This window comes from Octopus bimaculoides, chromosome 23 (genome assembly GCF_046866305.1).
Source record: "Octopus bimaculoides isolate indiv1 chromosome 23, ASM4686630v1, whole genome shotgun sequence".
Lineage (NCBI taxonomy): Eukaryota > Metazoa > Mollusca > Cephalopoda > Octopoda > Octopodidae > Octopus > Octopus bimaculoides.
The window spans coordinates 33,620,747-33,633,395 of NC_142950.1; the positions used below are offsets into that span (position 1 = coordinate 33,620,747).

At 35.7% G+C, this 12,649-nt stretch overlaps 1 protein-coding gene and 1 long non-coding RNA gene across 2 annotated transcripts in view; one reads left to right on the top strand and one right to left on the bottom strand.

Annotated features, from left to right (window-relative positions):
* Positions 1–502, bottom strand: part of LOC106879844 (uncharacterized) — a 31,583-nt gene extending 31,081 nt beyond the window's left edge. The window contains exon 1 of the mRNA XM_014929552.3: positions 358–502. Within this exon, the coding sequence (XP_014785038.1) occupies positions 358–445 (88 nt within the window). The 5' untranslated portion in view covers positions 446–502. The remainder of the gene's footprint in view (positions 1–357) is intronic.
* LOC106879845 (uncharacterized) overlaps positions 1–10,640 on the top strand; it is a 10,904-nt gene extending 264 nt beyond the window's left edge. Inside the window, exons 2-3 of the long non-coding RNA XR_001410676.3 lie at positions 1,702–1,889; positions 10,382–10,640. This is a non-coding gene — a long non-coding RNA (uncharacterized LOC106879845). The remainder of the gene's footprint in view (positions 1–1,701; positions 1,890–10,381) is intronic.
* The last annotated feature ends 2,009 nt before the right edge of the window (positions 10,641–12,649 follow it).

Consider the following 12,649-nt stretch of genomic DNA (forward strand, 5'->3'; position numbering starts at 1 on the left):
TCTTTCTTCCTCTGTCTATACATACAAGAGAAGAACGAGAAAGAAAAGAGAGACAGAGAAAAAGCACTGGTTATTAATAATAAAGAAGGAATTATATTTAACTACTACAGCATACAACAGTCCTAAATTTTGCTCTCTCCCTCTCGCGTACTGACTACGATTTTTAATCTCTGTCTTTCTCTAAAGACTGCGAATTGGCAGTCGTAAAAGTGTCATAATGCCTTGCAGTATTTGTTCAAACTCTCTGCTCTCTGATTTCGAATCCTACCGAAACCAACTTTGCCTTTCGTCGCTTAGAGGTCGATAAATAAAGTATGAGTCACCTACTGGTGCTGACTTATATGTTTATCTATTTACCTCTTTCTCTGTGGAGGATCCAAGGAGCGGCCCCCACCAATCCTTTCACCATTACTCTTGTGTACATGGCAAGGAAGAAATTTCTCATACACCACACGCCGTCATTCTGTCTCTGTCTCTCTCTCTCTCCCTCACTCTCTCAATCATTTTACGTCATCCCTTCCCTCTCACCACACTTCTCGTTCACTTCCTATAAGCTTTCATATAATTCACACTACCTCTCTATTCTTCTCACCCTTTCCATTTCACTCCTCTCTCTCGTTCGTATTACATCATCTCTTCTCCTCTCTCACCACTCCTCTCGTTCACTTTATACACTCTCTCACATCTCAGACCATCTCTATTACATTCTTCCTCTCTTACATCTCACGGTATTCCTCTTGTACATTTCACCCTTTCTATCATTCGTCTTACACAACGGATCCCCTCTTTTCTAGGAAGGGTCGTTTTTTGTTGTTATTTTACCTAACCAAAAATGTTTACTTTCCTACCTGTTAACCTAACCCAACCTTAATTGAAAGGGCGTTGACATGAATGTTTAAAATTTTATTTAGCTTATCGCTGTTCTTCGATTTTTTTTTCTAAATTTATCTTTGTTGTTCTGAGAATATTATTGTTTCAACCCAACTCCACTAGAACTGAGTACAAAGAACACAAGAAGTCAGTAGATCAAAAGTTACAGAATTCGAATTGTTTTCCTCACCCAAAATCTCACAACACTGACGTGGTGTTAAACGAACTAAACCTCACAAGTTCTTTTTACTATATAATTACAATCAATTTAGTAATATCTTTTTTAAATAAATATGAGTAATATATCGAATGTCTACACACATACGCGAAAACTAAACTGGCCGAAACTTCGAAATCACTATCAACACTATTCTTGTTAAAGAATAAATATGTATTTAACAAAAAGTATTGAATAATCCTTCAGTTCAATGTAAAGTTGTTTCTATTAGAATTCAACATAAAAACAAACATTAATACAGACGTATGTATCTTTCTCTCTCTCTCTCTCTTACTCTCTGTGTGTGTATATATTGTGTGTATATATATATATATATATATATATATATATATATACCCTCCCCACCCTGTTTTCGTTCCTGTGGCTTTGAATAAAAACAATGTATTTTACTTTTTATTGGACAAAGATCTGATCTTGTTTACAGATCGCAATGTGTTATATTTCTTCTGAAACTAGAATAATGTTTGGCAATATTACAAAAGCAAAGTTATCATGGATCATATTAACAAGAAATAAATAAGTGGAAATGTTTTGCTGTTTTTTTTTATGTTCTTTCTTTTAATCTTATATACAACCTTTGCTATTTATACTAGGAAACAAACAGTACACACAAATGACTTAGAATGTGTGGTGCTCTCTGAAGGACATGTAACAATTATAAACGAACATATGTCTCTCTCAATGACGATATACATCTACAGAAATGGTGTGGAATTTGTACAGTATTCTTCGGGGTTTTACCTAAAAACCTTAAAACCAAAAGTAAGGAACGTAACATTTGGTAAGAAATATATTCTTGCTGAATTAATAATAAAAGAAATTGTATGTTCGAAGTAATTTCATCTCTCTCTCTCTCTGATACATAATATTTAACTAAATGTCCTGTACACATACACAGCTCATCTTTTTGTGTTCGTAAAACAAAAGAAATATAAAACTAAAACATTAAATTTTGTTTGTGTAAAAAGAAAATATATATTCGTTATCATTCGGATGTTTTCTCTTCGAAGAGAAATGTGTATTCCCTGCTTCTGGAAAACTTAAGAATACTAAGACTCTTATACTCCTATGTAATACGTTGGCATGAGAAAGTAAGTTTGTTTTTTTTTCTCTATCTTAACGAAAACTCTGCAATTTCCATTAGTTTACGTAATGCCGAGCACTGGTGCAAACAACGAGAGCTAAAAACAAAAGTGGGAGTAACACCTGGCCCAGGTGATAGGGAACCAGAAGTAACGTAATTGGCGAAAGTTCGGACATTCGTATCCCAAGAGGCAATGAGGCAGCCTCTGGAGTGTTATGCAGCCTGTTAGAAATAGCAGCCAAATCTCCTTCAAAATTCACCTTATCGACCTATAAAATAAGGACACGTTGGATAATTGTTCTACTGCCAAAAGAACATAGACGGGATGATCACGGATCATAAGTCTGCTCGATCAAGGCTGACTTGGGGCTAAACTACAGCAATGGAAGTCCTGTAGCTATAGAAAATGATTAGATATAGTTCATTCCATTTAGTTGAGAGGGCGCTCTATAAAACGATGAGTCTTTCGTTATCTCCTTCTATTGTGAATTTCAATACCTTCTTTAAGTTTTGTCCCTAATCAAAATTTTCGTTTCACCGCATCAAAAAAGAAAAAGAGGACAAGCTAACCAGGGATCTTTTATGCAATCTCTCGACCTACTCGAAATAGCAGCCAAATCTCCTTCAAATCACACTGTACCACAGATAGTTCTCTTTTTGACTTTGCGATTGCACAGGGAAACATCATCATTTAACGTCCACTTTTCCAGACGGAATTTGTTGAGACGGATTTTCTACAGCCAGACACCCTTTCTGTCATCAGCCCTCAACTGTTTCCAAGTAAGGTAATATTTCCCTCATGACCAAAGAACATGTTCTTGCCGAATAATGCAAGTGAATGACATTGCCTCTATGACTGACAATCACGTACAACTATTACACAATGTCAGGACGAATAGATACAATCACATGCTTACTCACACGTACACACTCTCTCTCTCTCCCTTTCTCTCTTTCCCTCTCTCTCTCTCTCTCTCTCTCTCTCTCTCTCTCTCTCTCTCACACACACACAGTGTCCCAGCAACAAAATTTACTTAGGAGGTGCAAACCCAAGTTCAAATTTTTTTATGAAAAATGTGGATTTTTTTCAATGTTAACATTAAAACAAATGCAGATATAATAATAATTTTTATTATTATGAGGGTCGGCTGAAATGTTCATCAGCTGGGCAAGACACTCTCATGGAATATGACCAAAAGAAGTTAATTTTTTAAAATAGTTCCTCTTACTTCCATAAGTGGTTGCAATGCTTGGATCACACTGGCGAAGAAGCTATTCCGTTGGTCAAAATGGTCATCAACAGTGCATAAGACATGTGAAAATGAGGTTCTAGATCAGAACAAATGGAGGCTGCAATGCCTGAGAGGAAAAGCTGATTCAGCACTCTGAACTTAGAAAGACCTGTCAAGAAGGAACAATTGAAACTGCAGCCAACAGTGAACATTGGATATGTATTATATGTGATGGTATTCTTTGTCAAAAGCAGGATACACGAATCATGAAGTCACATGAAAATCGAAATGCCCAGAGAGGGAATGATCTTGGACACCAATCACCTCTTACAATGTGTGTCATATGTCAAAAAACTTGTAAGACAATATCTGGACTTAAAAGGCATACGCTAGTTCACAAAAACATTCCTTCAGAATCAGATTCCAAAGAGTAAAGATATAGAAGAAATTTGAATAATCTGTCACTTGTGTTTTAAACCCTGTCACTCAAACCCTGTCACTTGTGTTTTAAACCCTGTCACTCAAACCCTGTCACTCAGCAGCTGGTCTTAAAAGTCATTTGAGGGCTCATCAACTAAAAATGAAGATAATATATACTAAAAATAAGATAAATATATATGGGGGGGGGGGAATGCACATATCAAGCAGAGGTCGGCAATGCATGCGCTGAGTTTTAGGTCCTATAAGGCTTGCACAACACCTCATAGACCCTCTCCACTTTATTGACATTATCCAGAGACAAGCCGGAGCAAGATGTCTGGTGCCAATATGAGTCGCAGGCTCAGGGATGTGGGAGCGCCGTGATCTCTAGCACAAACCAAAGATTCCCAAAATATCCAATGCCATTCCCTGCATGTCTGGTTTTATATCAGAGTAACCTTCTAGAGACATGCTTCAACAAAATCTGAGGGGTGCCTCACTCCCAGTGGTCTTTCAGTACGCTGGACACCATCCCGGAATTTCTGCGTACCCATGCTATTGCTAGATAGCCGTTGAGCCTGCACTAGGTCCATCTGACCTTTCAACAGGTCACTTATGAGGCTCTCATAAGTGCTACTGGTAACATGTAATCCAGTACATGTGAGAGAGTGTGTGTGCATGTGAGAGAGACCCAATTACTTAACCAGATTGTCTTCCCATCATATTGGTAGCCTTCCAAGTGGCCTTTTGCAGTCTCTTGGACACCACACAGCAACTGCATGAGTCCACCTGTTGTCTGTGAACCTTCTGACATGTCCAGCCCATTGGCACTTGTGCTTTTGGTACTCTATGATCACATCATTTACTCTAATCCATTCTTGGATTATCTCAGTTCTAATGTGTTGTCTTAGCAATATTCCTAGCATGGATAATTCCATGGTTCTTTGCGGTGTAGCCAATCAATGTTCTATCCTCTTCGTAGTAGCCCATGTCTCATTTGAATATAAGACCACAGGTAGGATGGTGCTATCAAAGAATCTGGTACATATGACATTGTCTAGCTTTGATTTGAGCTCATCCTTTATGGAATTAAATGCCTTCCATCCTTCCCAGGAGCAGACACGTGGAGGGGGGAAGAGGGGCACATGCCCTCTTCAAGAAAAGAAGTGCACCCTTCTAAGTAATGTTATTACACTCTTTTCTCCTGGAAATGTATTCGCTTCTGACCTTGTGCCCTCCCTTCAAAAAATTCTTGGGACTGGCCCTGCTGCCCTTATTCTCTTTGAGATTTCAGCTTCCCTATCTCAGCACATATTCACCACGTTCCCTAAGTAGGCATGGTCCTTGGTAATATAGAGTCCAAAATATAGTGTTAATTGTTACATGATGAACCAAGAGCAAGTTGAAAAGTGATAAGAATTGACCTATATTTTCACTCCATAAACTGACATAATTTGTCACATGTTAGGATATTCGTTTTTTTTTTTTTTTAAATATGTAGAGAAAGGAGATCGTTTGTATCGCTTATCTTACCAAATTCAAGCCAAAGTATTCCCTTCACTGAAAAGTAAGAAAGGGAATAAAGAATACGCAGTAAGTTTAGTAAACTCCTTCAGTGGTACAATCAAAATCGCAGTTTCATAAAGAGGGACACTCTAACCAGTTGCTTAAGATGCTAGAAATAGCAGCAAAACCACCCTTAAAATCATGTTTAGTTAACCATTTAGAAAAAAAAGCAAAGACATAGTCGTTAATGTAGACACAGATACATGATGTCTGTAAAGAAAATGTGATTAAGTGAGCAATTAATTAAGTTTTTTGGTTATATAACTAACCAATTGACTAATAATAGAGAAGTGAAATTGAACCAGTGCATGTGTCTATATAAATGGTGGAAATAGCAATAAGCAAAGGATTTGTCGTTCAGTTTTTTCTGACAGCCAAAAAGAGAGGTGGTTCAGTTCTGTTTTGTTGAGGCAAAAACCATGGAGAGAGATAACCCCTAGCAGAGTGAGAGAGGGGTAGAGAGAGAAAGAGGGGTAGAGAGAGAAAGAGGGGTGGTGGGGATGGAGGGAGACACTCAAATAGACGGAGTGAAGTAAAACAGCTTGCTCATAGTTACTGCCAAGCGAAGGTCAGAAAATATAGAGAGAGAAAATCATGAATTTTGTTTAACTCTTTTGATAGCAACCCACCTGAGACGCCCTTGGTTGTACGATACAAATCTTGTTTAGTGATCTAAATTAAAACTTCCCCTTAAAATATCGAGTTAATTTTTTTTTATATCAACCCCTTTGAGACCATTCCTGGTTCTATGTTACAAGCTTCCTGCTTTAAAATGATCTACATCAAACCTTTCCATAAAAATTTCATGTTAATTTATGTTCCAAATACCAGCTTTAATAATGACAAAATTAGTTCACTAAATACTTCATTATTTTTCAAACTAATTGAAACAAAGGCAGTGTATTTCAACAGAGATTTGATAACAAAAGGGTTGATTAATATTTCAAAAGCCATCTTGATAATGGTATAGTTATTTTATTTTAAATTATTCGTTATTTTCCAAATTAACTGAAATAACAAAAGCAATGTATTTCAGCAGAAATATGGTAACATAAGGGTTAAATATTTAAACATGGTCCACAAATTACATGTATCTGATTGGCCAAAACGACACACATGGCAACACAATGATACCAAAATGTCACCTGTTGTATGTAAACCAGAAAAAGGTTGCTAAAGAATATGCTATTACTGTGAAAATACTAATTTGAAAACAAAAAACAAAAAAGGCAAAATAAAACTACACTAAAAAGAATTATTTAATATATCAAAACAATTCTTGCAACAGAGCAGACTCTAATAAAGGTACCAAGGTGGGATTTGAACTTGGAATGTAAAGTGCTGTAACCAAATTTTACTTTGTCCTATAGTGTAGTGATTCTGCCAAACCCAGAGGAAGTCTTATAGTATTTGTTTACAGTCGCTTCAAACATTGGGCGATATGCTGTGCTTGAGAAGGCCTGTCAAGCTAAATGAAATCATAGTCATCGCTGATGCCAGTGCCGTCTGACTGGCACCTGTGCCGGTGGCAGGTAAAAAGCACCGTTTGAGCATTGGGCCTCACAGAGGCAGTGACGGGTGACTGAGACTTTTGGCAATACACCCTACTTGTGAAGGCCTGTGAAAACCTGTCATTGCAATTTGAGATCACAGTCATGGTTGATGCTGGTGTCACATCAATGGCACCCATGCCAGTGGCATGTAAAATATACCCACTACACCCTTGGGGTGGTTGGTGTTAGGAAGGGTGTGTAGCTGTAGAAACCATGCCAAGAAAGAAAATCAAACAAAAAGTACTTTCAATTTGACAAGTTTGATCTTATTTGCAATCAGTATGTTACCTTCATAAAGACTTAAAATCCAAGATGACTTTGGAGGACCAAAAATTCCATGTGAAATGCAGCAAGATTTGGAAAGATAGAGATAATGTTTGAACAAATACACTGCATATTTACACTATATAATACATTGACTTTTATGCTGCAAAACTACAATGATTCTACTTTTTCCAAATAAAAGTTGGAAACAAGAATTTTTTATTTTTACTGGTGGTCATTAAAAATTTTGAAGATAAAAGGTATTTTTTTTTTTTCAGTTGCTGTCCTTGCTTTTGTTTGGTTTAGTCAAGCATTGTCCACTAACATTTACCTTTCTTCAAAACAGGGGTAGCCTTGATTAATTAAAGTTATTGTGTTTGTAATAATAAGGCAAGCTGGTGGAATCGTTAGCGTACTGGGAAAAATGCGTAGCTGTATTTGGTCCATCTTTACATTCTAAGTTCAAATTCTGCTGAAATCCACTGGGGGTTGATGTAATCAACTTACCCCTTCCCTCAAATTGCAGGCCTTGTGACAAAATTTGGAACCAATATTAAATATGAGAATGAAGGCAGCAAGCTAGCAGAATCATCAGCCTGCTAGGCAAAACTGCTTAGCAACTAAGTGTTCTGAGTTCAAATTCTGCCGGGATTGGCTTTGCTTTTCATCCTTTTGAGGTCAATAAAATAAGTATCATTTAAATACTGGGGTCAATATAATTGACTATCCCCTGAAATTGCTGGCCTTGTGCCAAAATGTTAAGTGTGTGAGTATTTGCATCACTTAGATTAATGTTTATACAAAAACAAAGGAATTTTTTTTTAAATAGTGAAAAATTAAAAGTAAAAATTAAAAGTAACAACAAGTTTACTATCTGCATATATTTTCTACAGTATCTTTATCCCTACCCACACCCCTATTTTCCACTCTTGAATTCAGATATATTCAGTTCAGGTACATTGATCGAGTATTGAACTTTTTTGAACCAATGTTTTATTACATTCAACAGACTAACTCTTAAAAATAAAATCAATATTCACAGTTTGATCTGAAACTTCTAAATTTATTTCTGAAACAAAATCTTCTCTGAAATTTGTAGCACAATTATTTATCGATTATTTACGTAAGCATACAAGCCAATGAGGGAACCTCTAAGTAGTTACCTGAATTATTAGAAATAGTAATCAAATCTCCTCAAATAACACCCCTACCACTTTTAAAAAAGGAAGGTTGCACTGGACTATGTAGTCACAAATACACAAAAATATAAAATAAGATAGTGGGGTCACTGCTCTAATACCTACAAAAAATGTCATCTTTCTACAACATGCAAATAAATCAGTAATTATATCTATTTATTCTCCATTTTCTTCTCCTTGTTTTTCCCTATATATGTATATATATATATATATATATATATATATATATATATATATATATATATATATATATACACACACACACAAGTGAGTGGAGAAACAAAAGAAAAAGGCACTCAACACATTTAGTAGGAGTTACATGTAGTATTTAAAACAAATTTGATTTCGTTCCATGCTACTTCAAGTTTCACTGGCCTCCAATGAGAGCCCAACTCCTTCAGGCTTCTGGAATGCCAAATGTAGAGATCCAGGAAGTCCAGTAACCATCTTGGACTGCAAAACTTGAAGTAGCATGGAACTGAATCAAACAGTTTTAAATAATACATACATATATATATATATATATGTGTGTGTGTATATGTATATATATATATCATCATCATCATCATCATCGTTTAACATCCGCTTTCCATGCTAGCATGGGTTGGACGATTTGACTGAGGACTGGTGAAACCAGATGGCTACACCAGGCTTCAATCTGATTTGGCAGAGTTTCTACAGCTGGATGCCCTTCCTAACGCCATATATATATATATATATAACAAGATTTTGGTAAGCCTGAAGCTATAGTAGAAGACACTTACCCAAAGTGCCACACAGTGGAACGAAACCAAGAACCATGTGGGAAGCAAATTGCTAACCACACGGCCATGGTTTTAATTTTAATTTTTTTATTTAAAAAAACAAAATTCTTTGTGAGTCTTCTGACTCTATTCAGTTATTCAGTCTTGTGAATAACTTTAGTTTAAAACAACACCCAGTTCTGTTAAGTTGGTACGATAGGTCAGTATTATAATGCTTCAGCTTTCATTAATGATGTAATTAGTCAGATCTATTATTATCTTTGAAAATAACCTTGACCTCCACCGAAATTATTTTACAGTTCAAGTCACAGTACTGACAGTTGTGACAAATCAGAGCACAGAAAGGACTCTTGACACAGTTTAACTGAGCCAGCAGTTGTCCTTTTTGTTTTTTTGTTTTGATTACCCTTTATGGCTTGTATAACATTTGTTTTTTTTCTTTTCTTTTTATTCTTTTACTCAATTGCTATCTGTATAGCATTATTAAGATTCAGATAGTGTTAGATAACTAATTTAACCGTGCTGTATATGTAATCACCTTTGCCCAGCCAGTGGGCCAATGAGGAAGAATCTTTTATATTAATGGTTTTCATTCTGTTTGAGTTTGTGGAACACTGGAGATCAAATTATCGTCATCGTCGTCATCGTCATCATTATTTGATGTCCATTCTCCATCATGGCATGGGTTGGAATGGTTTGACAGAAACTGGCAAGACCAGGGGCTGCATCAGGTTCCATTGTCTGTTTTGGCTTGGTTTCTACAGCTGTAGAAGTGTTTCTAATACAAACCACTTTACAGAGTGTACTGGGTACTTTCTATGTGGTACCATTGCCAGTGCCTTTTATGTGGCACCTTCACCAATGTTTTTTTACATAGCACCAGTACTTTTTACGTGGTGCAAGTACACCAAAGCTTTTTACAAGGAACCTTGGTTTTAGGATCTCAATTCTGTTGTGGTGGACAGTAATAAAAAAAAAACTTATGGATCTTCTTCACACTCTGGTAGTGATGCACACAGTGTGGTCCAAGTGGACTACCATTGATCCATTCCAAACTTTTGGTGGTCCATGATAAAGTTCTAAAGACCAAGGAAGTAATTTCTTATTTTTCACATAAGATAAAGTTAAAAGAATAATAATTTTCATAGAATATAGATGTATCTGATGTCTTTTATCTTTTTCTTGTTTCAGTCATTGGACTGTGGCCATGCTGGGGTACTGCCTTCAAGGTTTTAGTCAAACAAATTGACTTCGGTACTTTTGTACTTATTTTACTGGTCACAACAACTGAGCTTACCAATCATTCTTGACTTTACCTATTTTTCTGATACTTCTAAAATGAATCAATGATTTTTGCCTCACACACACAAACTTAAATCAAAATTGACTATATTACACTGATCATGAAAGAGTCAATTGGCAACCATATCTGTGACAGCAACCTATTATAATAGCCTTTCCAGCACTTAGTGAATGAAACATAACCAATAACCATATTTGAAAGCATCTTTAGATGATTGAAATATGAAGAGAGAACTGATCAATATTACCAACATTATTAATCTGCCTTGCAAAGATAAATAGATATACTAGCTTATCCTTTAAGACTCAGTCCAACACTCAATAGCTAACTAACTGAAGGTTTTTTCGCATGTTATTCAATAAATGTTTGTAAAATACCAACCCTTATATTCTGTGTTTTGATTTGTCTTCATAGAATTTAGTTAATTTCTTCTGCATTTCCAAACAAAGCAATCAAAGTTGGATACATTATTGTTGTGTTTATGATCAAGCTGATTTATTAACTTTTAGATTTCTGCAGGCAATCATATAAACAACAGACAAACTGTATAAAAATTGGTTTTTCAGTCGCATAAATTTATGTCTTGATAATCCAATTTTAGTAGCATTGTAATCTTTCAGTATTTTTAGGCACAATTAATACTCCATTTCAAGCGTCCTTCATCATGTAACCTTCAAAACTATGTTTACTCATAGTATTTCATTATATCTGTTATTTGTTGCTCTTTCACTTTTCACTTTTCATTTTATATTTATGAGAAAATGCAATTGAAATTTGTTGGAAAACAGATATGCACGGATGTGGCTTTGTGCTAAGAAGTTTGCTTCCCAACCACATGGTTCCAGGCTCAGTCCTACTTGTGTGACATTTTGAGTATCTTCTGCAATAGACCTGGGCTGACCAAAGCTTTGTGAGAGAATTTAGTTCAGAGAAACTGAAAAAAATTCATCATCTGTGTGTGTGTGCGCGCACACGCTTCCATCACCCCCATTGTTCTATATACATACATGTGTATATATATATATATATATATATGTATGTATGTATGTATGTATCATTATCATTATCATCCTTTAATGTCTGTTTTCCTTGCTGGCATGGGTTGGATGGTTTGACCAGGGCTGGCAAGCAGGAGAGCTGCACCAGGTTCCAGTTTGATTTGGCTTGGTTTCTATGGCTGGATGAATAGAAGATGCCTGAGAACCAAACTTTGGTGAATGTCTACCTGCACACTAAGTTTGTTACTGTACTCATAGATAACTCTCATCTTACTGACAGCAACCCTGTACATGGCTTGTAGGTCTTTCAGATTGCTTGAAAGGAGAGAGTTTTTCAAACAACCAGGAGTAACACCATCCTCTGAGCAGCCACACAGAGGCTTTTGTTTTGCCTAATAATGAGTTTCAAATTCTAGCACAAGGTCAGCAATTTTGGGTAGGGAGTAAGTTGATTACATCAACCCCAGTGTTCAACTGGTACTTATTTAATCGAGCCTGAAAGGATGAAAGGCAAAGTAAACCTTAGCGGAATTTGAATTCAGAACATGAAGATGGATGAAATGCCACTCCAGCTTAATAATAAAAAAATTAGCTATTTTGTAAATCTTTCCAAATTTTCAGTTGTTTTCATAATTATTTGACGACATCATCTACTGTATCTTTCATGTGTTTAATTTGGTAGTGTATATGATTTAAGGGAGATTTAGCTACTGTTTCTAGCAAGTTGAATAGCAAGATAGAGACCCCCACCTCTTTAGCTTGACATACATAAGTTGTTTTTGTGAAAGGCACCAATTACTGACATTTTAAACAGATATCAAATGAGACAGCTAATGATTACTCTGAAAGACTCAAATTATTTGTTAAGAAATGTGAATGCAAACTTATTTCTATACTGAATCACAAACAACTTCTCATGTGTGACACCCTTGTTGCTAGTATACATAGTATATATATATTGTTAAAGTATATCTACATGAATTGGATCACAATTATGTCAGAAGATTGTTTCTACTTGGCCAATGCTTTTGAGATTTCAATAGATTTATTCCATCTCTTCTCTGAATTCTTTTTGACCTCACTTCTTTTTTGAAGATGTAACATATAATTTGTTATTGAAATTCAAATGTGCTGTTTTAAAATATATTAGAATGATAA